Source organism: Camellia sinensis, chromosome 2 (assembly GCF_055761805.1).
Source record: "Camellia sinensis isolate YWXY chromosome 2, ASM5576180v1, whole genome shotgun sequence".
Taxonomy (NCBI): domain Eukaryota; kingdom Viridiplantae; phylum Streptophyta; class Magnoliopsida; order Ericales; family Theaceae; genus Camellia; species Camellia sinensis.
Genome location: NC_138962.1, coordinates 58,360,156 through 58,387,500, shown reverse-complemented (window position 1 = coordinate 58,387,500; position 27,345 = coordinate 58,360,156). Strand labels below are relative to the sequence as shown.

The 27,345-nt window shown below is 32.3% G+C and overlaps 2 protein-coding genes across 4 annotated transcripts; both read right to left on the bottom strand.

Moving 5' to 3' along the window:
* Positions 1–3,553: 3,553 nt before the first annotated feature.
* LOC114317390 (ras-related protein RABA2a) lies at positions 3,554–7,053 on the bottom strand. Its single transcript, XM_028264093.2, has 2 exons — positions 6,628–7,053; positions 3,554–4,220 (listed from the first exon to the last, which is right to left on the bottom strand). Exons 1-2 carry the CDS (start codon positions 6,790–6,792, stop codon positions 3,738–3,740), a joined length of 648 nt encoding a protein of 215 aa, XP_028119894.2. The 5' UTR covers positions 6,793–7,053; the 3' UTR covers positions 3,554–3,737.
* Positions 7,054–10,382: 3,329 nt separating this feature from the next.
* Positions 10,383–25,881, bottom strand: LOC114317389 (putative 12-oxophytodienoate reductase 11). Of its 3 annotated transcripts, none has more exons than XM_028264090.2 (6): positions 25,547–25,881; positions 25,209–25,349; positions 19,759–19,889; positions 15,874–16,035; positions 14,549–14,867; positions 10,383–10,851 (listed from the first exon to the last, which is right to left on the bottom strand). In XM_028264090.2, the coding sequence occupies exons 1-6, from the start codon at positions 25,615–25,617 to the stop codon at positions 10,572–10,574; spliced, it is 1,104 nt and encodes a 367-aa protein (XP_028119891.2). In that variant the 5' UTR covers positions 25,618–25,881; the 3' UTR covers positions 10,383–10,571. The 3 variants fall into 3 exon arrangements, with proteins under 3 accessions (XP_028119891.2, XP_028119892.2, XP_082770639.1); XM_028264091.2 differs by having other exon boundaries at positions 10,383–10,895; positions 25,547–25,797; XM_082914513.1 differs by lacking the exon at positions 15,874–16,035 and having other exon boundaries at positions 25,547–25,797.
* Positions 25,882–27,345: the final 1,464 nt, after the last annotated feature.

Sequence of the window (27,345 nt, the reverse complement as noted above, 5' to 3'; positions counted from 1 at the left end):
GTCAATAAAAAATTGTAAATGAGATTAGATACACTTGTTGTCTCCTACTAATCTAATCATATAGTCTTTACTATTACAATAAGAGTTTTTTTTTTATTGATTGGCGTTACATGATATCACTATTATACCAAATATTTTCTCGATTCCTCAAAAGTAATTACTACTCGAGCCATAGGACAACATTGAACAATATCATGTGGTACTGTCTTTCAACTGGTGTGATAAATAGAGAAAGCCTCCTTCCTCCTTCCCACAAGAACCTACTTCTCTCTGTTTCTTTGTTGTTTTTCTTTCCAAGCCAAAGTTCATCTGAGGCACTAGGGGGGAGAGAGAGAGAGAGAGAGAGAATTTGGTGCAAACAGGATGGCAATTGAATCTTGTCACCCTCTCTCTTTGCTTAGTTCTCTTATGTTCTTTACATTATATTAAGAGCAAATGGAAAGAAGTTGGAGGAAAAAGAAGACACTTTAAAGGATCTTCTGTTATTTATTGGGAGAGAGATTAGAGATATGATTAAGATTAGCCGGTTTATGTTATTATGTTGACTCAGTGATGCTTTACTCTATACAATTGTAATCATCGGGATGGGGGGTTTTGGGAATAACACGACTAGGATAACATGATATGCAGCCATAAAACCGCCTCTCCATGAATGGATAGATGGTATTGTTGAAAGCGACATGGATGGAAGGAGGGGCGAGCGCTCAATCAACATAGTTGGTGGACCTCATCCAAGTATGTGTATGAGACAGTTGATTATTGCTTTTAATTTGCAGTAATCTGCACCAAACAGGGCTTAAAGCGCGAGACATGCTAAAACTGATTTATCATGGAAAAGCCATCAGCAGCATAATTATCCATTGATTTTTGTTCTACATCAAAGTGAGCTTTCTATCTAAAACCTAGTTTTCAAATCAAACTGCTTCAAAGAGGTTTTAGTTGCATGTTCTACGTCAGAGTGAGCTTCTAAAAGTTTTTTCCAAAACCAAATTTTACAAGAGGTAGGGTTTGCTCTACGGCTGCACATCATAGTTTCAGACCTTCTATTAGAGGTAGGGTTGTAAATGAATCGATTTGTAAGTTGTTCAACTTCATTTATTTCTTTTCGAACTGATTTCAAATAAGTTTTAGTAGAACCAATAATAAGAACTCGGTTTTTCATAATACATAGAGATTTATCAAGTAGAGTAGTAGATTGTTCAATGTAATGGTTTATTTTCGCTAAGCATTCTTATTGCAAGCAACTTTGCTATAAATATAATGGGCTATTCCCGTCCTGAGAGGTTGTACTTGTTTTGGTTTCTAACAGTTTTTCAGTTAATTGAGTTAGCTGAGAAGGAATTAGGGAGAAACCTAGTTCTAATTTAATTTTTTGTTTCTTCCCTGTTTTTAGTTTTTTTCTCTCTCATGAAACTGTGGATACAATCCGATGTCCCTTGTGACAATTAAAGGTAGAATTCTAAATTTAAAACCACATAGGGTTTCTCGTTTTTTAAGAAGGATATCATATAGCCGATCAAAAAAAAAAAAGAATATCATGTTATGTCTTACATTTTTATAATAAAAGATCAAGATGATGACAAAATTATCACCTGTGATTATATTTAAAATCAAGAAATAACACACAAAATCTCAAAAAATCCAACCCATTGTCATCACATCTTACCGAACTAAGAATTTCATCCTTGCTTGATTTCATGAAACTGATTTACATGGGTCTTGATCAAGTAAATTAGAAATAAATAAATAATAATTGCAACATATATTTACTAAATCACTAAATTTTTTTGAGGAAATTTCAAATCCGTACAAAATTGAAAAATAATCATAAATTAATGATAAATTTTAACAATATTAATTATTAAAATTATAAACTTTTTCATATGTGTAATAATTTCCCCAACTTACCCTTGATGAGTAAATTTTTTAATTTTTTATGTACTACACAGAAGCATAGGTCCACCCATGCAAAACCAAACCCATATTTGTAGTTGATAAAAAATTAATAATTCGAGTTTCGTCTGACATTGGTTATAGTAGTCAATTTTTTTTTGTTACAATTTTTTTAGCTGGACTTTTTTAGCCTTGTTTGATTTTTGTTTTTGAACTTTTTTAACTTTTGTAAGAAAAAAAATGTAAAAATTATGATTTAGATGTGATATTTTGTTTTATTGACTTATATAGTCTATTTTGTCTTTTTGTGTTTTTTTAACCCTAAAATATTTATCAAATGAGAACTTAGTAGAGATATATGTTTTGGAGAAGAAAAAAAAAGAAAAGAGTCAAGACCCAATTCAAAACTCCAAATTACAATGAAGTTTAGAAGCAATTGTAGACAGGTAATCTTACCCTCCAATTTTTTTTTTAATCGAGAGTTTGATTCTCAGGACTTGAATTCGCAACCATAAGATTAAGACGGATAACACGTCATTTGTGCCAACTCACATCCTCTTAATTGGTACAAAGTAAAAATTTAATTATTTAAGTCATGTGCAGCAGTTGGAATAAATAGGTGTGGAATGAGTATGAAAATCATCACAAGTCCAGTTGTTCATGTTTTGAGGATGTTATTTAATGTCTTTTCTTCAATAAATTTTATATCATTGTCACAACACAACTCGCATGGGTTATATAGTTATATCAGGTCACTCCAATTCTATGTTTGGATGAAGAAGAATTTGCAACAAGAAAAATAGAAAGGCATGAAAAATGTGAAACTTCTTTTTTTCCTTTTTCCTCTCCGAATTCAATATTTAAACACTACGTAGAAGTGAATTTTCCCTTAAAATCAACTTTGATTCCTAAAAGCAAATTTATTTATTTATAAATAAAAAATTACCGAGATAAAAAAAAAAAAGAAAAAGAAAAAGAAAAACTAAATTCTTGCTTTCAGCAAGGGCACATCAATTCACAAATTCATGAAATAAACAAACATTGCATGGCAATGTTATCGGATGCATGGAATGCAGGTACTACTTCAGCCTTGATAATGAACATCAATTCACATGAATGACAAGCTAGAAACCATAGGAAAGAAGAGAGGACCGGTCCAAAAGAAGAAGAAGAGAGGGACGGAGACGGTTTCCTACAATTTGGGGTGTTTGCAAAGAAACCTTTTTAACTTTTTTGGTTAAAATAATACTAAAAAGACAAAATAAACTAAAATAGTCAATAAGACAAAAATGTCCCAAAAATTTATAATTATTTTACTTTTTCTCTTACAAACATCACATCCAACTATAAAAAAAATCTAACTATCTTCCCAAATACAAAAATTTTAGCCTCTTAAAATAGCCTACCAAAATAGCAACTTTCCAAACACCCACAATGACTTGTAATGGCATATTCCAATGACTTTCTACAGACACGAGGGTAAATATAGAAGAAGTTTAAATCCACAATGCAATTCCTATTATGTGAGAATCTCCAAGAAAAATGTGTACAAAACTCCTTTCCCCTTGAGAAGTATATTTCTTAAATTGCATTTGCTTGTACCCTCAAATCTACTTTGCTTATACAGTATAATTTACGAAAACCAATTCAGGCAAGTGCATCCATAAAAATAAAAAATAATAATAAAAACCCATAACCATCCCAACAACAATAGGCCAAATAAATTTTGAAGACAAAACAATAAAAATACAATATTCAAAACAATAGATTTGTTGAATGAAACTGAAAGTAGGGCAAGGCAAGATTAAATAGAGGAAAATTTGAAATGAACAAATAACGACCTATTAAGATGTAGAGCAGCAAGTCTTCTTTGCGTTAACCTCAGAACCTCCGACAACAAGAGTTTTCCCTTCTTTAATGCTAGCAGGTGCTGGCTCATCTGAAGAAAGCGACTTCTTGCTAATTATCCGATATATCTCAGAGAGGATCGTCTGGAACGCCTTCTCGACATTTATTGCTTCTAGAGCTGATGTTTCAATGAATGAAAGGCCTTCTTTCTCAGCAAAACCTTGTGCATCCTCTGTAGCAACCGCTCTGAGATGCTTCAAATCAGTCTTGTTCCCGATGAGCATGATGACGATGTTGGCATCTGCGTGGTCTCTCAGCTCCTTCAACCACCGGCTGACATTTTCAAAAGTGGTTGGCTTTGTCACATCGTAAACAAGAAGAGCTCCGAGCGCACCTCTATAATAGGCACTGGTGATTGCTCTGTATCGCTCCTGTCCTGCTGTGTCCCATATCTGAGCCTTAACAGTTCTGCCCTCAACCTGAGCAAAGCATCATCATTCAGTAACAAGTAGATAAAGCATAAAATTGGCTTCATTGTTGCAAATGGATTTCATTAACATATATGAATTTGTTCATTTAGGAAAGTCAGTCACAGGGTGAGAGGAAATAGGGATATAATGTCCGGTAAAATGATTACCAAAATTTCTAAGCATGAGGTTATCCAATGTACCTCCCAAGGGACATGGGATATCCAGACAAATATCAATATGCAGGTTGAAACTCTTCTGTTTACTTAACATTCCTACAAGTTTAGTTCAAATCGACAAACCTTCAACACTAAGGTTTTGCAATACATGGTGATTTGCCATGAGAGCCACTACTTTTAGAAGAAAGAAAAAAAGAAGTGAAAACTGTTTTCAAGCTAAATGTCTTAAAATTTCTATTTAAGTTTCAAATCAACATGGGAATGTAGCTATAAACTTCAATCCATGACACGAAAACAAATATATGGCATGCAAACGAAAACATATATCCAAACCTCAAAAAACCATACAAGGAGATGGGCCAAAAATGCCTAACATATTCCGTGTAAGTTGTAAATACCGTGTAAGGATGGCGAGAGAAAACACAAACATTGGAAAGCTATAGACATAGTCAATAACGTGGTATCATTTCGTTATTTTAAAAGGGCTTTTCAAACATCCTTCAATGACACTATCATGGTTCATGAGCATTGCACTAAAAATGTGCTAGTTGAATGATGCTTCCAGTGAAATTTGAGATACATGCACCACAAATAAAATTCAACTGAATCAGCATCCACACATGACACACCAAATATTTTACGAAAGGAAGTTGACTACTTTACCATGTAGACAACATAAGAATTAAGTCTAACCTTCTATTCTTACAAGTTACAACACACTCAAATGTTCAGAAGTAAATGAAAATGAATTTATTCCATTCTGCACTCTGGCATTTTACAACCCAAACTATTCTTCAATTTAAGATGTGTCAACTGTGGTCATCTTTGCAAAAATACCAAGATGCCATTTCATTAACTAATAATCCATAGAAAACACATGCACACTCACACTCACACACACACACACAACCCTATCCCCATAATATATATATATATATATATATAATAAAAATAATAAAATAAAATAAAAAAAGCCCAAAAAAATGAGAAAATAATGTAATAGCATAGAATGGACTCTTTACAAGTTTGAACGTTTTGTAAAATATAAGGAATGGCAATTTTACACGATACCTAGATGAATGAACTACTAACTTTAAAATTTATCTGTAAACGTGGCAGTCTTATTGATAGGTTTATGTCAAATTATCACTACAATACAACCAACATTTTTGGAGTTTTTATTTTCACTTGTGTCTAACTAGGTATTAAATTTTATGTTGACAAATCACAAACCAACTCTCTAACTTGACTGACAATCCCAAACCAAACACACGCATAATAATAGACTAAATTGATTTGTCTCATAATAGATTAACTTCCAAAACCTGCGCATACTAAGAATTTTAAAATTACTCAACTTCTAAGAATCTAACCACTAATAACTTCCAATATTTAAAAATAAAAAATAAATAAATTTAAAAAAGCAGGTTCTCTGTATATAGTCTCTATCTTTCCTTATGCCTCTGCCTCAATTTATATATTATATTTTGTGTAAGATGTATTGCACCTTTGTAATAAAACATATATTCATAATCTTTCAGCCTAAAGTTGCTTAATTAACCATTGTTTCACTCCTGCAATCACAATGACATCTTCAATGAGAGTTAGTTTCTTCTTATTATATGACTTTATATCTCTTCCTCTCTCCATCTCTATTTTTTTTTTCTTCTTTGTATTAGTCTCTTTTATTTTTTTACTTATTTGTTACAGATCACCAACCCTATTATATGACTCTCTCTGTCTCTCTCTCTTGGGTGCTTTCTTTGAAATCAACTCTTTCATTTTATTTTTTTTACTAATTTGTTACAGATCATGCGCCGACCCAAAACAAACACTAGTTTATGTTTTTTTTTTTTTTTTTTTTTTAAAACTAGTAAACATATAAACAAAACAGATTCGGCCTCCCAAACCAAATCACTAGTACCTTACAGATCAACCAACCACAGTACGAAAAACCTAACTCCATGATTTGTGTATCCGAATGTGTGTGTGAATCCAGATCCATACTACTACACCAATTCAAGAGGATTTAGATCAAGGCAAACCTAGTACAAAACATCCAAAACACAGAGAGAAGATACATAATTCAAATCCAAAAAAGTTAAAGAACATCAAGCAATAATCTTCAGTAATACAAATCAAAAAGAGAAGAAGCACAAATGAGAATATATATATATATATATAGAGGATACTAGTTTTAGAGAGAGAAAGTTTAGAGAGAGAGAGAGAGAGAGAGAGACCTGGAGAGTGCGGGTGGCGAATTCGACGCCGATGGTGGATTTGGATTCAAGGCAGAACTCGTTGCGAGTGAATCGGGAGAGGAGGTTGGATTTGCCGACCCCTGAATCGCCGATTAACACCACCTTGAACAAGTAATCGTATTCCTCGTCCGGTCTCCTCGCCATCTCTCTCTCTCTCTCTCTCTCTGCCACGCAATCCGCAATTGAATCGGTCGCTGAAGAAGAAGAAGAAGAAGAAAGATTACTTCTACTACTTCTACTTGACAGAAATATCAAACACGAGTGATTTGAATGAACTGGAAATTTGGATGACTGAATTGCCCTCTGCTTTTTATTTATTGGAATACACGGAGACTACAGTTTGACGTACGTCTTTCACAGTTATCGACTTGCCCAATCTACCCTCACCTCACAACAACCTTCTCTACGTCTCGGTTTGTTTAAAATATCAAATAAATAAAAAATAAAAAAATTTAATTTTTATGAGTTTGTTTAATTTAAAAGTGATAAAAAATATAAAAAAATTATTTTTTTTTTTTGTACAATTCATATTAGTAATGTAATTAATTTTTTTATTTCTTGCAAAAAATATAAGAAAAATTGAATATATGAATTATCTATAATTAAACTTTTAAATTTTTCTATTATTTTTTTTACAAAATCGTCATCGTAATCAAATATTTGCAAAAAAATATATTTTCTTTTCTATTTATTTTCTTTCACTTCATTTTCTTTTACTTTCACTTTCTACCAAATTTTATTTCTAATCAAATGGAGCCTTAAATTAAAATTAAGGTAAATTACAAACAAACTCCTTAATATTTGCTTAAAATATAAATTGTATCTTATAATTCGAAAAATTATAAATTTTTTTTTGCTGAAATTTTTTATTTAACAAAATTAACTGGAAAAAAAAATTTAACTGCTCTCCTGCACAATAATGAAATTACTTAAATTATTAATTGAAATAAATTTCTAATATTATCAAAAAATGTTAATTGAATTAATAATTTATTAATAAAAGATACCCTTTGTTATGAAATTAGAAATTCAACAAGTAGGTTGTAATTTCTAAAACTACAAAGAACAATTCATATTTTAAGCAAAATCCAAGAGGTGTATTTGTAATTTGTAATTTTCCCTATAATTAATTATTGCAAATCTTTCCTATTATTTTCAAAAAACTATCATTGTGGGAATTTGAATTTTGAACTACCACTAGTTAACATTATGGGTTGTTTTTGTACAATTTATCTGAGTTGCTTATAAATTTTTTTATTTTTATTTTAAGAGTCTGTGTGAGATTGCTTGGTAGGAGAAATTATTCAATAAGTCAAGTACATTAGATTATCATAATATGATGTTCCTCCACATATTGTTTCTGTTAGCCGAGTATACTACTAACATAAAATTCCAAACCCATGTAATAACTTCTCATTTGGTACGTATACCTTATTGGGTAAAAATAACGTAAATAAGCCAAAAAAAAGTTCATTTTTAAAAGTTGGTTGATGGATACTTTTGACTTTTGATTTTGAATTATTAATTTTTAATTTATAACCAATTGTATCAAACAATATCTACGTTCCATCTAGTAGGTTACAAGTGAAATAACCACTTAGTGTTTTATTTCTTTTGAGTTCAAATTTAAATTTGAGCAACTTCGAGTGGCTCGTGAAACTTACCAAGGATCTTATTTTAATAATCTGAATATTTCATTTTGTAAGATTTTTAATTTATATCATTTACGAAAAAAATTAGATTGATCCGATAAGTATGCTTTTCATTTTATCATATTTGTTTAAAAAAATAGATAGTCTATTTTTAAAAATATATTTATCATTTATTTTTTTAAATATAAACTCAATAAAATAAAAATAAATTATCATTATCAAATCAACATAAATTTTTTTTATCAATAATATACAATCAGAATCTTATAAAATGCACCGTTCAAATAATTAAAATATAGCCCATAACAAATCCCACCAACGCCTCAAATTCTCCCAAGTTCAGCCCTTTTGATATTTTCTGAAGCAAATCTTCCAATTGACATGTGCATGAGTAGAGAAACATCATTGGCATAACAACCATAGGTTGTAGTGATTAATGATGTTTGTTGCCTTATTCAGCAACATATTGTAGGGTTGGGGGCTGGTCCAATCCATGCAGTACCTTTACCCTACTGTTGCATGTAGTACTGGGCTAGGTATTTGTTGAGTGAAAAGGCCCAATACTATATGCTCCACAATGTGCAAGCCCATAAAAAAAAAAGCACAGTTACGGCTCAAACTACGGATTGGATTAATTTATAATTTTCAATAATAATTTACTATTATAAAAATATTCTTACAAAATATAATTAAACTTGTACGAGCACGAAATATTGTTATCGTATAATCCTATTGATCAAGATTGCGCTCCTCCGTACGTCGTCGCTTTACTTCTTGAAAACACAAAGGTGAGCTAGCCGACGGGTGTGTGCCGGATACCTCTCCAATGCCTAAGTCAGCAAAATAGATAAATAGACAAAAAACTCTGTGTATTCGAGAGTCAAAGTTAAAACTCTGTGTATTCGAGAGTCAAAGTTGTATTACCTATGTTGTGAGCTTTTATAGGTTCCGCATGGTACAATCCTAGTAGGACTCTTACTCCTCCATGTAAAGTCCTCCTAAGAATCACATTCCTGAAAGATAATGTTTATCCTTCAACAGCCCCCTCACTGCTTAAACCAAGTAAGATGGTTCTACCATGGTTGGATGTCAATACGACCGAGATAATCATGGCTATGCTAAAACCGCAGACTAGACCGAACTTCCACTAGCTCGGCTCTTCCTTTCACTGCCTGTACCTCTGTTTGACATTCCAACTGAGTTGTCTGAGACCGCACTAACCACAACGAGCCAAGACCAAGCTAACCAATAGCAAGGTTCTAAGGAGGGATTAATATACTACGGCTCAATATGGTATGACAGTGTTAACTGTTACCGCTCTGAGTGTGGTGACCGAGCTAACTGCAGAGCTCTCTTGGACAGAGATAACTATAAGGCTTTCTGGGACCGGGCTAACTACAAGGCTTTGTGAAACCGGGCTAACTATAAAGTCATTTTACTCATCCCTTCTTACTGTGGCTCACAGAACAGCCTATTACCCAGCTCGGTCCAATTTACATATAAATTACCCTCTCAAAACTGTTTTAACTTCTCTGCTGATAAAAATATATATATTTAGAGTTTCACATCATATTTCAATACAAATAAATAAACTAAAAACAAAACAAAACTCACAAACATAAATAAAAAATCCAAATAATTTATTATTTGGTAAATTTATCAATATTATTAGTAGCAAATGAACATTCTACATACACAAAACATTCATCTAAAAAGTTCTAAAATCTTCTCATTATCAAAATGAAGGACACATACATAAATTAAAAAAATTTACTTAAAACTTATGAGTAAATAAATTCATTCTATAAGAACCTAATAGTAATAATCTCGAGAAAAAAAATGCTGACTTAGGTTCTGTTTGGAAAAAATTTAAAAATTCATTATTTTTAATTTAATTTTTAAAAATTCACTATATTTTATTTTTTGAATAATGAAATGAATTATTTAATGCATAGATTGTTTTTGTTTGTTTTTTTTTTTGAATTTGGAGAGAGAGAGAGAGAGAGGGAAAAAGAAAAAGAAAAGAAAAAGAAATATAAAATCCAAACACAAATTTAACACATAGAAGAGAAGGACAATAGATTTCTTTCACCAAACTTAAGAATCCATATATTCTTCTTCTTCTTGGTCATACCTGCATAATTATACTACAAATCATCATCTTTTACATATTCAAGTCGCTATTCTATTAATACCAATGTCACCAAGAAACCATGCAAATCATCATAGTAGAATTAGAACACAATCCAATTCCTCTTGTAACATTACATTCTAAGCAGGGACATCTTGATCAAGAAATGGATAATCTGTGTACCCGATAACCGGATCTGGAATATAGAAAGTGTTCCTATTGTACTTGTTTAGTGGTGCATCCAGCTTAAACCTCCTAGGCAAATCTGGATTAGCCAAGAACAAGCGTCCAAACGCCACCAAATCAGAGTAGTTCTCTGCTATAACTCTATTACCTTCAGTTCTATTGTACCCACCAGCAGCAATAAAACTACCTTTAAAAGCCTTCCTCATGGGAAGAAGACTGTGAGGAGTCTCATACCTGATTCGAGAGAGATCTCAGGAAGTGGAAAAAATCGAATGTAACTATAATACAAAACCATAACTCATAAGTGGAATTAATTATCATTCAATAACATATTACGATGTAACTCAGAAGGATTAAATTGACTAAATTACAAAATACAAAGATTGATAACTAAATTATAAAATTAATCACCATAGTCCTGAGCTAATTCTGACATGGGACAATCAAAGGATTGAAAATTGCTAGGCTAACAGTCCAAGGAATGTTCCCAATAAAAATAGTTGTTGTGCTATATAGACATTAGCAATTTGTAATCTATATTATTGAAATAATTGTTCGGTTTTCAAATTCAAAAAAATTGAGATTTTTCAAATTTTTTTTTTTTTTTTGGTCTTTAGTGAACTTTCTTCATATTTTAGTTAAATATTTTATTTTTAAGATGAACTTAATCTGGGTGCACTTATAAACTAAAATATTTGTAAAATTTTTGAAAAACAAATCACATAAAAGCACATTTTTTGTATTTTTTTAAAATTGTTTTTAGTAATTTTTTTAAACAATTCTATACAAATATTTTACTTTTATGTGTATGTAGATTAAGTGTTACTACAATATATAAGAACTAGCGTATGCCCGTACCTAAAGGCACGGTGTAAATAATATTAGGATTAGAATATGATTGTAATCCCAACACTATTTAAATTTATTTTTTAATTTGATAAAATCACAAATTTATTATAAAATTTTAGAGTTCTCACAAAATTTCTCACGAAAACTCATTTTTACTTATTTAATAAATAGCTAGATAGATAGATGTGTCTAACATACATACAATTTCCATGGGCAGACATACAATACTGCTTTTGCTTATGTAATTATATGGAAATTGTATGTATGCCCATAATGTCCTAGTGTATTACGGTCATACATATATTGTATGGAAATATGTGTAAAATATATTGAACAAAAAGGAAAAAATAAAAAAAATAAATAAATAGAGAGAAAAATAAACATGGGAAAAAAAATAAAAAGAAAAGGGAGAGGAAGACGGGATCATGGGATCATGGAAGGAGGGGTGTGAGAAAAGTAAAAAGTAAGAGAGAGAGAAGTAGGAAAGTAGAAAATGTATATGTAGAATATTTTTTGAAAAATATATCTCAGCCATTATTTTATAATTTGAACAGATCTAAGCCATTCAAATGTCCTAATAGAACAAAAATATGTTGAAGATTCAAAAACCATCATACTTTATTAAAATAAGTTAAAGATTCATATAAGGTCTAAATTTATGAAGTACATCAGGTATTCAATATATTTAAAAATAATAATTAATTGTCCAAATTCATTTAATTTATGGACTAAAAGATTCATTAATATAATCTCCACTGCACATAATAAAATCTGACTCCTAATCCTAGGATTGCAGACATTTCCATATAATATGAATAAAAATATGTGAACAAAAAGGAGAAAATAAAAAAATAAACAAATAGACAGAAAAATAAAAATGGGAGAAAATAAAAAAATAAAATTAAAAAAAAAGAAAAAGGAATGTGGGATCATGAGATCATAGAAGAATGGGTGAGAAAAGGAAAAGTAAGAGAGAGAAGCGTGAAAATAAAAAATGTACATGTAGGATATTTTTTGAAAAATATATCTCAGCCGTTGTTTTATAATTTAAATAGATCTGAACCGTCCAAATGTCCTAGTAGGACAAATGTGTATAGGACAAATTCTATGTTGAAGATTCAAAAACCGTCCTACTTTATTAAAATATGTTGAAGATTCATATGAAATCTAAATTTATGAAATCTATCATGTATTCAATATATTTAAAAATAATAATTAATTGTTCAAATTTATTTAATTTGTGGATTGTAAAATTCATTAATTTAATATTTAAAATTCATTAATTGTTAAAAAACCGTCCTATTTTATTAAAATATGTTGAAGATTCATATGAAATCTAAATTTATGAAATCTATCATGTATTCAGTATATTTAAAAATAATAATTAATTATTCAAATTCATTTAATTTGTGGACTGTAAAATTCATTAAGGGTTGGTTTGGGAAATGAGTTAGCTTTTTGGCTTTTTTGGCTATTTTAGTTTGGACTAAAAAGCTTGGTTTGGGATGAACTTTTTGACTTTTTGGCTTTTTTGACTTTTTTTGTGAGTGAATAGTGTAATGATTATGGGTTAAATGTGATATTTTGTTTTTTGTGACTAAAATAGCTTATTTTGTCTTTTGTGGCTAAAATAGCCAAAAAAGCCCAAAAGATCTCTTCCCAAACGGAGCTTAATTTAATCTGCACTACACAGAGTAAAATCTGGCTCCTAATTCTCGGATCATAGACTTTTTCATATAATATGAATAAAAAATAAGTGAACAAAAAGGAGAAAAAAAAATTTTAAAAAAAAACAAATAGAGAGAAAATTAAAAATTAAAAAGAAAAGAAAGAGGCAGGTGGGATCATGAGATCATAAAAGAATGGGTGAGAAAAAGAAAAAGTAAGAGAGAGAAACGGAAAAATAGAAAATGTACATGTAGGATATTTTTTGAAAAATATATCTCAGCCGTTGTTTTATAAATTGAATAGATCTAAGCCGTTCAAATGTCCTAGTAGGACAAATGTGTGTAGGACAAATTCAAAAACCGTCCTGCTTTATTATATAGATTTTAGGAATCAAATTCTTATCTCTAGAAGTGAAAATTTTGTTACAAAAAATATTAGGAGATCAATTTCTGTCATGACAATTGTCACTAAAAGTCTATCTCAAAAAGTAAAAATAATAATAATCTTTAGCGACAATTTTACAAAGTCACTAAAAAACACATTTTAACGGACAAAACAATTTTGTGCTACGAAAATTTTGGCAATTTATCACTAAAATATCTAATTTTGTTGCTAAAAACACAACAATGATACTTTTGGTAGTTAAAATATTTTGTCCTTAAAAATGATTTTTGTTCTTAAATTTGTGTCTATTAAATCTTAAATTGTTGCAGTTAGGGCAGCAAACGAGCCGAAGTGAACCAAGTTTTTGAATGTTCAAACTTGTTTATTAAGGATTAGTCAAGCTCGAGCTATAATTGAGCTTACAAAAGTGAGCTCGAGCTCAAGCTTAGCTCATCAAATATTTGTTGAACTCAAGCTCAATGACATAAATGAGCCGAGTTCGAGCTTGAAAAAAAATTAAATTTAAATTAATTTAATTTTTAAGATAAAAAAATACAAAATTATGAGTACAATATATAATAATGCTTATATTAATAATAAATTCCATCAATCAAATATGTAAATTTATACAAACACCAAACATAAATAAAAAATAAAATAGATTATTGAAAATTTATTTAATATATTATTAAAAATAAATAAATATTTATTTATTTTTATATTTATGAGCCTTGTCAAGCTGAGCTTAAGGCTACTCGAGCTCAAGCTCGTTCCTTGAATAAATAAGTTGAGCTCAAACAAGTTTTAAACGAGCCGAGCTCGAGCTGTACATGAACAGTTTTGGTTCATTTACGGCCCTAATTGTAGTGGACTAAAATATGAAAAAGTTTTCTAACGGCAAAAAAAAATTAAAAAACAAAAAATTCTAACACTGGTTAAAAACATTAAGCCAAACAAACTCACATGTTTGTTCTGGTTTATGAAAAAAATGTGAGTTTTTTTATCTTTAGCCAAGATTTGTAACAGTTACCTGTCGCCTATTTTAACCATCCTTGGTTCAATCACGTGAAGATAGAGAATGTTGAACTTGCCGACTTCGTTAGCCATGTAAAGCCCAAGGGCATCAGGGTTCGAGTCACCGGTCTCCATGTAGTCTGCGAAAGGAGAGAGTCTCATTCCAACCCTATCAGCTCCAATCTCATCCACTACAGCATTTACTATTTCCAAGGCGAAGCGACACCGGTTCTCTAAGCTCCCACCATAAATGTCGGTCCTATCGTTCACTGTATCTTTCATGAACTGGTCGATTATGTACCCGTTTGCACCGTGGATCTCTACTCCATCAAATCCTGTGATTATGGAGAAGATTGTTTAATTGGATGTGAAGAAAGAGATGGTGAACTATTTTGAGCCTCAAATATTGAACTTGTAATCTTGAGCCTCAAATAATCAGCTTTGAGTTGGTGTTTTCTGACCTAAGTTTACTTCTAAAAACCATAACCAGTGCTACCAGAAAACGTTAATATTAGAACAATTCATATTTTGGAGCACACATTAAGTGTGGTACGCTTTCATTTTAAAATGGTTAATTTATCGATCCAAAAGCAATCTCAGCAGATTTTTTTTTTTCTAATATATTTTTTAAAAGTTTTTTTAGAAGAAAAAAATGTAATTAAATATAATGAATTAAAGTTTCAAGAGAGTTACATGAAAACGAGTCATAACCTTTATATAATTGTGTTGTTATGTAACTAATTTGAAAAATTATGGGAGGGGAGAAAAAAAGCTTGTTTGGTTTATATCTCAATATATAATTTTTGAGAAAAAAAAATTTAAAATCACTTTCTCTCTTACACATTAATCAATCACTTTTTCTCATTCCTTATTTCTCTCGCACATATCTACTCAACTACAACAAAGCTTTCGTTTGGGATGTGAGTTAATTTTAACTTTTTGATTTTTTTGACTTTTGTAAGAGAAAAAACGAAATAATTATGATTTGGATGTGACATTTTGTCTTATTGACTTTTTAGCCTATTTTATCTTTTTGTGACTATTTTAATCCAAAACCAACATGCCAAACATAGTAAAAATATATCACAAACTCCAAAACTATTTTTAAAATATATAACCAAACAAATCAAACAAAAAAAAATTATACTTTCTCTCCAAATTTGTTTTTAAAAATTTATTTCAAAATACAAATCAAACACATAGTACATGTTTTTTTTAGATATCTAATTATTAAGAAAAAAAAATTGCTTTAAAAGCTATATTCTTGTGTATGGTGGTTGTGAATCATATGCAAAACAAATAAAGAAATTTAAAGATAGGAAGAAATTTGATTATACTAACCAGCATCAATGGCATTACGCGCAGCGAGCCTGAAATCGTTGACAATGTGAGGGATTTCATCGCTTCTCAGGCGTCGAGGAGGGGACCAATCTACTCCATCAAGGCCAGGTGTCACCCCCTTGTCCGTACATGATATGGGAGCTTCACCATTAGGTTGAAATGCTACATTATATATACCAAATTCAAATTAATTTCAATCATTTGACGAAAAAAAAAAAAAAAACCATATATAAGGATGGACCACTCCAACAAATTTTTTTTATTAGGCTTAACAAAACAAGCTCATGTCCACTATTTTATCTTATTACATTTTGAAAAATATATGTAAATCAAAACAATCATTCTATTCAAATCAAACACGTCACTTAACTCTTTAATTCAATTCCAACACATCAATTGATTTCGGCTTGAATTTTTGACTAAGAAAATCATTTTATTTTTTTTTATCTTTTTTAGTATTATGTAGGAAAAGAGAAAATGGGAGTATTGAGTCTAAAACACTACCACAACAATCCATTCGTTTGATACTCGTCAATTCAAATGCATGAGAAGTTAAAAGGTCAAATTAAATTGTGTTCTCTTATTACATGAAATTATGAAATTTGAGTTCAAATCTCATCACTACATAATATAACTTCTTTTTTATCCTGTCTTATACTAATTTAAAATTAAAAAAAAAAAAAAAAAAAAACTTAAATATCCTTTGTTAATGTATCTGGACCAAGAAGAAAGCTCACGTAAAATATGATGTGTCACATGTCATGGACATTTTTAGTGGATGTAGACAACCAACCCATTCTTTATCACTACATTTTTATTTTTATTTATTTATTTTTTTTTGGGGGGGGGGGGGGGGGGGCGGCGGAGAGGGGGTTAAATTGGGAAAGCGACTTTATTAAGGCATATGCATTAATCTATATAGTATTGAAGCATGATGCACTCTACAATGAAATGGATATACAATTATATAACATGGACAATTATAGGGTAGCATAATTTGCACATCAATTACCTATCTATACTATTATATATGTGAACTCACTTTAGTTTCTTGAAATCTACTCTCCTTTTTTTCCAAGTAGATTTTTTTATATCAAAAATGAAAAAAAAAAAATTTATAAAGTGAAGTGCACAAAATTTGAACCTAAAATCTTGGATTTGAAAAGCAATATCCTTATCACTTGACCAACAAACACTATATATATTTCTAATTTAAAATCAAAATTTATATTTTATAAATAAAATACATAGCACACTCATTGGGTGAGCTGACACCCTAATATATATATATATATATATATATTAATTTAGTAGCCAGTCAACAAGGAATGCCCAGTAAGGTGTCAATGGTTGAACCCATCATATATTAAAAATAATAGATTGAATTTAGAATAATGGTAGAGATTCTAAATATTTTATCAACTGTCTCACGTGAGTGTGAGATGCACATAAGATTCACATGGTATGGATCTCATACCCATGTGAGACATTTGATAGAATATTTGATAAAATATTTGACATCTCTAGCGTTTTTCAACTTTTTATTTTTCTTGTCATTTAAAGAGCTCACACTAAATGTATATCCCAAAAAAAAAAAAAAAAAAATTTAATACCCAACAAATTTTCGTATAATTGTCTCCCCATAAAACATATTAGAATATGCGTTATAAGTGATTGAATTGAGCAGCTGAAGTTACAGTAAAATAATATTTTAAACAAATAAAAAATTGTAGACATTTTATATTCATACCAATTCTGTGCTCACACTATATAATAAAATAGATATTAGTGTAAACATCACAATCTCAAATATGTTTAAATACATCCAATTAAATTGGAATGATAATGATACACATGGATATTGTAATATTGGTTAGTTACTGCAACTTTCTCTTATTTTCTTTCCCTCTTTCTTTCTTATTTTATTTTATTTTAAATTTGACTTGAATGCCAAAATATGTCCAGATTAAGAATTGAGCCTTTTTAATTATTGTTGACTTTACTTTCCCTTTTTTAATTATTGTTGACCTGGTGCAGAATGATATATATAATATTAAAAAAATCCAAATCTCAAATCTAGTTTGTCAGATATGGGTTTGGTTAAATACAATTTATTTTATTTTATTTTTATATCCCTACTTTCATAAAAAAAATTTTTTTTAAAGATGTTTCAATATCATAATTGGAATCCAATGCGTATCTGGTAAATAAATGGCAAATCTGACGTTTTGTTTCTTCGAATCTTCCATTTATGAGTATGCTTAATGTGATTTGGATAGTTTGAGAGTAAAATTATAAACTGAATGATAAATTAACGGATTGAAAAATTGACAAATTGCGATTTGAGCGATTGTATGAATTGAAGAATATTTTAATTAATTATCAAATATTTGTATAATATATAACATTAATTTACATAATATTTTTCATATATATAACACAGACTAATTTTATAAAATATTTTTCATATATATAACTACTAATTAATTTGTAATAAATTTTACATATTAAATTTCTCACTCATTTTTACTTTGATATTTTATTATAAGTTAAAACATATATATATATATATATATATTAATTATAGTTGAGCGAAACAGTTTTGAAGGCGGATTATAAATTTTAAAGTTTAAACCACGATTATCGGATATAACGGTGTGAATTGATGAGGATCGATGTGATTTTAACAAATTGTACGGTATTTTGCACACCACACATTCTAGATGATTAATGACCACCTGGCAAAAAATAATATGGATTAGTTAGTGAATTTAGGTTTTTTTTAATTATGTCTTTTTTTTTTAATCATGGGCAAATTACCCCAGTAGTATCTCTACTTTAGATCTTATATCATTTTGGTCCTTATAATTTTAACTTGCTCCATTTTGATCATAAATTTATGATTTTATTTTAATTTAGTCCAATGACTATAATCATCAACGTATTTATTCGAAAATACGCACATAAGCAACAAAATTATAAAACTTTCAACTAAATGAATTAATCTCAACTAACTTAGTAATTATGTTTCGTCAAAAACTCTAATCAGCATTGTCCATTGAACCAAATTAATAAAAAATCTAAAATAAATAGTCAAAATTAAATCAATTGAAAGTATGAGGACCAAAATAATAAAGGAGGCCAAAAAAAAAATTACTGACATAATTTACTCTTTAATCATTAATTAGAAATTTATTTATTTATTTATTTATTTTCATAGATAGCCATTATTAGAAAGTTAGAAAGCAACTTTGATGTAGTTGACCCTTGCACTAAAATTAAACTGTTTATGCGACACTTGAAAAGGAAAGATTAACAACAGAAACCGAGTAAATTATGGTCATGTTTGGTTTACAAGATTAATAGTGAAGTATTAATAATTTTATTAAATTAATATAGTATTCATTATCCAATTGGATTAATATCTATTGGATTAATAATCTCACCCTTACCCCATTACTAATAATCCTATAAATTTATTAGATTAATTATCCATTTGATTAATAATCCTAAACCAAAATGTTAAAATAAACATAAGATAATTGAGCACACGAATTAATAATCTCAATCATATGCTCTAATCCACCCAATCAAACATGCCCTATATGGATTAATTAGTTGATTAATAAAAGATGTCACAAACGTAGAAAGAAAATAAGAGAAAAATGCAAGTATTAGATTATCCATTTTCTCTAAAATAGCAATCATTCTAAATGTGATTTAAAAGATTATAATATCAAGACGTTTTCGCTTAAGATAAACATAGTTAATTAGAACATAAATCTCTTAAGAAAAACTCAATTACAAATGGAGACAAAATGTTTTTAAAAAAAATGTTATATGTTATGGATTTATTTTATTTTATTTTATAATATATGAACATACCATAACTGGAGACGCGACCAACGTGCCAAATTTGGCAAAAGAAGATCCCACCCTTGTTATGAACAGCATCCACAATTGGTTTCCATGCTTCCACATGCTCTTTTGTCCAAATTCCAGGTGTTTCTGGGTACCTTCAAATCAAAAATTTTTAAAAAAAATGGAAAATGGTTTTCAATGTAATAGATTGATGCTAAAGATTGTAAATTTATGACTTAGGCCTTGTGACAACGAATCAATGGAAGTATATGAATTGTTGAGGCAGTGCGGATTCTAATAAGTACTAAATACTAATCACTTGATTGTAATTGTAGACTGAAAATATTTTTTGATATTTTTGCATTTATAGATATGGTGTCTTAATTTTTTAGGGTACTTATGTGTAGATCCTAATAAATATACTTATTATTTAATATGTCCTATAAAAAAAAAATTGTTATAAAAAAGTCACTAATTGTAAGTTTTAGCGACAATTTATAAAAATCATGACAAAAAAAAGTCACTAATTGTCAATTTTTAGCGATGTATGTAAAAAATTGTCACAAAAAAATTATTTTTAGTTACAATTTTATCAAGACTTATTTTCAATAGGACTTGATGAAAATTAAGTCTAACTATTAGGACTTATTGATAATTATTCTAATTTTTTATGTATTTATATTTTATAATTGAACGAAGAGGCAGCTAGCTAGTTATCTTTGTAAGATTTTGTACCATTTCTGATTATAAATGTAAAATAAATTGATGTATTATTATTGATTGATATATTACAAGATTGTTGTCTATCTGTATATTGATTACAACTCCTATATATAGAAGAGAAGGTAGCAGATTGTGGTGGTGCTGGTAGGGGGTGAAGTGGAGGTGGTAGGTAGAGTTGAGTGTGTTAGGTGAAGTGGAGGTGGTAGGTGGAGTACAATTTACATTTACAATTTACATACATTAACAGCCCCCCTCAAACTCAAGGAGGATAGGTACTAGCCAACTTGAGTTTGGAGAGAGTAACAAAACAGAAAAATAAACTGAAAAATAAAACAGGATAGGAGACACGGTATGGTCGTGTCAGACCGTTGTAGAAGACAGTTTATGAGGTCATGTCGGACCGTTGTAGCAGACACTGTGTGGTCGTGTCAGACCAATGTAGAAGACAGTTTACGGGGTCATGTCGGACCGTTGTAGCAGGACAGTTTATGGGGTCATGTCGGACCGTTGTAGAAGACAGTTTACGGGGTCATGTCGGACCGATGTAGCAGGACAGTTTACGGGGTTATGTCGGACCGTTGTAGAAGACAATTTACGGGGTCATGTCGGACCGATGTAGCAGGACAGTTTACGGGGTCATGTCGGACCGTTGTAGCAGACAGTTTACGGGGTCATGTCGGACCGATGTAGCAGGACAGTTTACGAGGTCATGTCGGACCGATGTAGAAGACAGTTTACGGGGTCATGTCGGACCGTTGTAGAAAATTGTGGTGGTGCACCAAGGGGGTGACTTAGGGAGTGCGCCATGGGCGACTTATACATGATACTGTGTATAACCCCCCCTCAAACTCAAATAGGTGTAAAGATAGAAACCTATTTGAGGTTGAAACAAAGGGATTGATAAAGCTGACTGGTGTAGAAGACACTGTATGAGTGTGTATATAGGCTGCCCAAAAGATATACATGGATGTAGATATCGAGCCCTCAAAAGTCGTGCCCTCAAAAGGTGTGTCATCAAAAGGCGTGTCATCAAAAGACGTGCCCGAGTCATGAAAAGGTGTGCCATGAAAAGGCGTGCCAGGTTGTCTGTGTCAAAAGGCGCGCGATGCGCGTGGCTGTCTCTGGGTCATGGTCGTTATAAACCGAAGCGGAGGAGGCAGAAACTGAGACAGAAAAATTGAGAGAAACCTCTGAAAAATTCTTCATTTTGCTGAGAAAGAGAGGTCGTTTTGCTGAGAGAGATAGTCTGTAACACTCTGTTTGTGAGAGATATTCTGTAACACTCTGTGGCCAGAAAAAATGGCTTCGTCTTCCCGCGGGCTGCTGACCCTCTTTCCCGACCTCAACGAGTCGACAGGAGAGAGAACTGGTGCGGTGGCCAGTGAACCTCAACCAAACACTGCTGGGTTTGCTCCGCTGAACTTTCCGATGCGGTCTGTGGAGCAAAAAATGGCGGTGCAGTCGGATGTGGAGGCCAATCAGTATACGTTGAAGGCATGTGTGGAGTCCATGACGGCGGTCACAAATCTGTCGCACCGGCTACAGAGTAGGACAAATGAGGTGCAGCAGTTAAACTCCCAGCTGGCTCTGCTCCAACGCATGTATAAGGATGCGCGAGCAGAGATGAGCGTGTTAAGGGCAGAAAACAAGGAACTGAAGCGGAAGGCCACCGTGATGTTCCGATTTGGAGGGCCGCCATATGCTGCAGTGGAGGAGCATGCAGGAGGCAACTTGCTTGGTGGCCTAGGAAGCACGGAGGCAACACCATCAAGGCCCGCTCAGGACGGAGGCAAGAAGAAAAGACCGGCGGCAGAGTAGGAAGAAGTGAGGTCGGTGGATGACCGTCTGCAGAAAAAGAAAACAAATCTGTTGTTTGTGGGTGTTGGAGTTTTTTTTTTTTTTTTTTTTTTTTTTTTTTTTTTTTTTTTTTTTTTTTTTTTTTGTAAAATGGTGATCGGGGTGGATCCCTGAGAGGAATAAAAGATGGTTTGTTGTGCAAATTGTTGGTGTTTGTTTTTGTTTTTGTTTTTTTTTTTTTTTTTTTTTTTTTTTTTTTTTGGTAATATAAAATAAAGAAAGTTGGGAACAACATGATTTCTTCGGGGAATTGGAAAGTGAAAAAATGAGAGAGAGAAAGGGGGGAACATGATCAGGAGGATGATAAAAAGAAGAAAACAAATAAAAAAAAAAAAAAAAAAAAAAAAAAAATGGGTTGTATATGTTTAAATAAAAAAGAGAGTGGGGTGTGGGTGGTGCAGGCTCGTGGGTGATATATAAAAAAAAAGAAAGAAAAGAAAGTGGAAGAGTGTGGGAATATAGTAATGAGGAAAAGTGAAACCAACTCATGTGGGTGGGGGTGGTGTGTAAAACACTGAATTAAAAAAAAAAAAAGAGAGAGAGACAATGCCCGAGAGAGAGAGAGAGGATTAAGCATCTCATAGGCACTCCTCTCTACTGTGCACACTTTTTCCAGAACGAAAAACACACACCAAACTCGGTGGGGTCGACAGCATCGAGGCTGAGGCTAGTGGAAGCAGACTCGTCCCACGACAACAACCACACGGATTAAGCATCTCATAGGCACTCCTCTCTACTGTGCACACTTTTTCCAGAACGAAAAACACACACCAAACTCGGTGGGGTCGACAGCATCGAGGCTGAGGCTAGTGGAAGCAGACTCGTCCCACGACAACAACCACACTCACATTCCACCACCGCCACACAGAGATCTGCAAGACAAAGTGATCTCAGCCATGGCGGCTTCCGATTCAGATTCCAGAGACGATCGCATCGCCAGAATCGCATCTGCGATCCGCGTCATTCCCGACTGCCCCAAACCCGGGATTATGTTTCAGGATATAACGACGTTGCTGCTGGATCCGAAGGCGTTCAAGGACACTATTGATTGATTTGTTGAGAGGTACAAAGGGAAAGATATCTCTATCGTTGCAGGTATTGAAGCAAGAGGTTTTATATTTGGGCCACCCATTGCACTGGCTATTGGAGCAAAATTTGTTCCTATGAGAAAACCCAAGAAATGGCCTGGGGAGGTTATCTCGGAAGAGTATTCTTTGGAGTATGGAACAGACAAGATGGAGATGCATGTTGGGGCTGTGCAAGCAGGAGAACGTGGAGTTGGGCCAGATTTCCGATTGGGTTGGCCGGAATATGACCCACGAGTACGGCGACGGGAAGGCGGAGAAAGAAGACGAAGGAGCGATTTGAGCCGCAGACGACGAGGTTGGTCACGAGAAATTGCTCGGCGTGGACGGAGGGGTGGAGGGGGAGACCAAGGAACTCAAGGTTGACGCTGACGAAGATCCGACCGTCGGATCCTAAGCCGACGGCGCCGACGTGGTAGGCGGATCTGGGCACAGGGGCGCTGAGGGGATTGTGTCCTACGATATGGATACTGGAATTTGGAAGCAGTTTGCAATTCCAGCTCCACTACATGTGAGCGATCAGACACTCGCAGAATGTGGGGGGCGAATCATGCTGGTGGGGTTGCTGACAAAGAATGCTGCCACATGCGTGTGCATATGGGAGCTGCAGAAGATGACTCTACTGTGGAAGGAGGTTGACTCTCTGTACAAGGCGGCGTCGGGGCCGAGGTCGGCGGCGGTGGCTGCCGCGATTGGCGGCGTGGTGGTAAATGGGTGGTTGGGATTTTGTGCAAAGAAGCATCATCAGAGGATTAATCTTTCAGGGCGTCTGTTACGTTTGCTTCCAGAGAGACCCAACATACACACCCTGGAGAAAGAGAGAGAAAGACCATGCCCGAGGGAGGGGCTAGAACAGTGACTGAGATAGAGGAAGCTAGGGTATGTGTAGAGGTCCGGCGGGCGGCCAAGGCGAGGCTGCCGCCCGCCGGTGAAGCAGAATAACCAGGTTCTTAACCTTGCTCTGATACCATGTAAAATAAATTGATGTATTATTATTGATTGATATATTACAAGATTGTTGTCTATCTGTATATTGATTACAACTCCTATATATAGAAGAGAAGGTAGCAGATTGTGGTGGTGCTGGTAGGGGGTGAAGTGGAGGTGGTAGGTAGAGTTGAGTGTGTTAGGTGAAGTGGAGGTGGTAGGTGGAGTACAATTTACATTTACAATTTACATACATTAACAATAAAAATCCTACCAAACCAACCATGAAAGTAGTCCTAGTTTAGAGCAAACCAAGAACATCATATTGTGATTTATTTTTCTTGTGCATTTATTTATTTTGTGTTTAAGTTCATATTTCACCAATCCCGATTAGGCATATTGGATTCTTAACACGAATTTTGTTGCAATTGGCAAAAACACAAAAGGCATCGCGAATCCTTTTTATTTTAGGAAAATTTTTAGAGTTCTTAAAATTTGATAATTTCACATATTTTCATCAAGAGAAACATCGATTTGAGCACAGCTAAATACAGAAGTAAAATGTCTCTCCACGCCTACCTTCATGGAGAAGAATTCCCAAGACATAAAAGAGAGATGTGGGTGTAAAGAGAAATTTTGTCAGTTTATTCAACAACACTAGTCAATTTAAGTGGCTGAGAAATTTCTAAGATATTTGCTCTACAAAATTGGTGAAACTTAACAGCAATAAAACCAAAGGCTTACAACAACTAAAATTATATTTATGTGCAAAATTTCTCGGTAAAGTTTGAAAAGTGATCAAATAGAAACTTTCATGCCTTGTAGTTCAACTGCATAAAATATTCCGAATATTTTTATAATAAGAGAAAAAGTCGAAAGTACCCCTGAGCGGTGTCGGATACACCGGTGGCTTCGGTAATGAGAAGGCCTCCATTTGTAGTTCTTTGAGAGTAGTAGAGTATAGCATGAGGCTGTGGAATGTTGTTGTATGATCTGTTCCTTGTTAGTGGCGCTAAAACAACTCTGCTTCCAATCCAAAAACAAAAACAGACCAAAAAAAAACAAAAACAAAAAAAACAAGTGCAGTAAAAATCAAGAAGCAAAACAACCCAACATTCCACAAATCAATTTGGATGAAGAAACAAAGGGTATAGAAGGAAAGCTCGAGCTCGAGCTCGAGAGAGATCAAAACAGAAAATAGAGTTGTGTAAGTAGCAAACCTGTGAGAGAGGTTAAATTTTCCCATTTTGTAGGGAGTGAGGAGAGGAATTGGATTGGGTTTGGCTGCCATTTCAAAGCTTTAGTTTCTTGTGCTCTCTCCCTCTCTCTCTCTCTCTCTCTCTCTCAGAGCTTTTGTGGTTGACTGGCTTTATTTCTTATTGTTGCATGGACCACCACTTATATATAATAATATACCAACAACAATACTTCATATCAATTTACATACACACATTTCACTCGAATACTTCATATCAATTTACACACACATATTCACTCGAGATATAATCGAACGACTACAAGTTAATTAGGATGGAGGGATAAAAAAAAATTGGATAGCGAATCCTTAGCTCACACATGTTAAATGTGTAATTCAAGTGAGCTCAATTTGAGTCTAGTCTAAAAAAAAATTGGACACATTATCCGCACGTCCTCTTTGAAAGATGTGTATTTTACTTAATCCTACAATCTTTTGAGTAGATCCAAAGGTCTTGCGTTTTCTTTATTCTTTCTCTACGTTTTCCTTTTTCTATTTCTTTTTCGGATATCCAACGACTACGCCTTTCTTTTTCTCTTTCTTTTTCTGATATATAGTCACTGGCGACCACCATCGATTGGGGTTCACTGGCAACTATCGACCACCAACACCTTGCTTCGCCCTTATCGACGGCGAAAAAGATGAGTTTTCGGTGAAGAAGATGAGTAGATTTATATCAAATCCAGTTAAATTTAAACTAAAAATAGTTGTTGGAGTACAATTTTCTCTTTATATCTGTCTCTCTCTTTCGATCTCTCAGTTTTTATTCTTTTTCTCTACTATACACTTCTCTTTTCCTATTTTAATGGAGAAAATTTTCAAATTTTGAACAAATTGTTTTCAAGTTTCAACTACATACGAGGAAAAATGTAAAATTTTTCAATTTAAATTATTTTGCTATTTTATAACATGCTTTAGAACTGTAAAGTTTTATAGTTTCATAACATGTTTTTCAGATTGATTAATAAAGATAAATGTTTAATAGAATCATACTTTGAAACTGTAACAATTTTACAGTTTCAAAGTTTACTTTTCAGTTTGATATTGGAGATTATTTACTTAAATCTTACAAAAATTAAAAAATAACATATGTTTTTTCTATTGTTGCTGTTTGTGGTTGTTATGTTTTTTTTTTTTCTTTCAGTTTATCAATATTTAGTATATTTCGTTATTTTTTTTGCTCTAATTTCTCCATTTATTCTTTTTTTGGGTAATATTCTGGACATTTCGGTGAGTCTCCAACGATGTTCTTGATGTCCAACGAATGTTCTGAAGATTCCTGTAACTTTTAGTTATGTTCAGAACACTCCGACGATACTCTGGCGAATTTCTGACGATATTTCAACGACATCCCGATAATGTTAAATATTTCGACGAGTCTTCGATGACCACCTGATGGAAATCCGACAGTGGTAGAATGTAGCAACATCTTAAAAAAAAAAATTTAGAAAAAGGATTTTTTTTATAACACTAAAAAATATGTAGGACTAATTGATGTAAGTGTTTTGTTTTGGGACTAAATGAGTTTTAAACTTTGTATATAAGACCTATCAATAAATGCCTCAAATAAATTTAAGTTTCAAACTCTATTTTTTTAACTTAGGGGTGGTTTGACATGATTTAAATAAGTACACTGTTTGACTTTTTATGAAATATGGGTTGGGTACAAATTGGGTTTTGAAGTGATGTGATAGAGAGATAATGTAACTTAAATAAGATGATGTGACGTATAAGATAGTATATAAATTATTAAAGGATCAATTT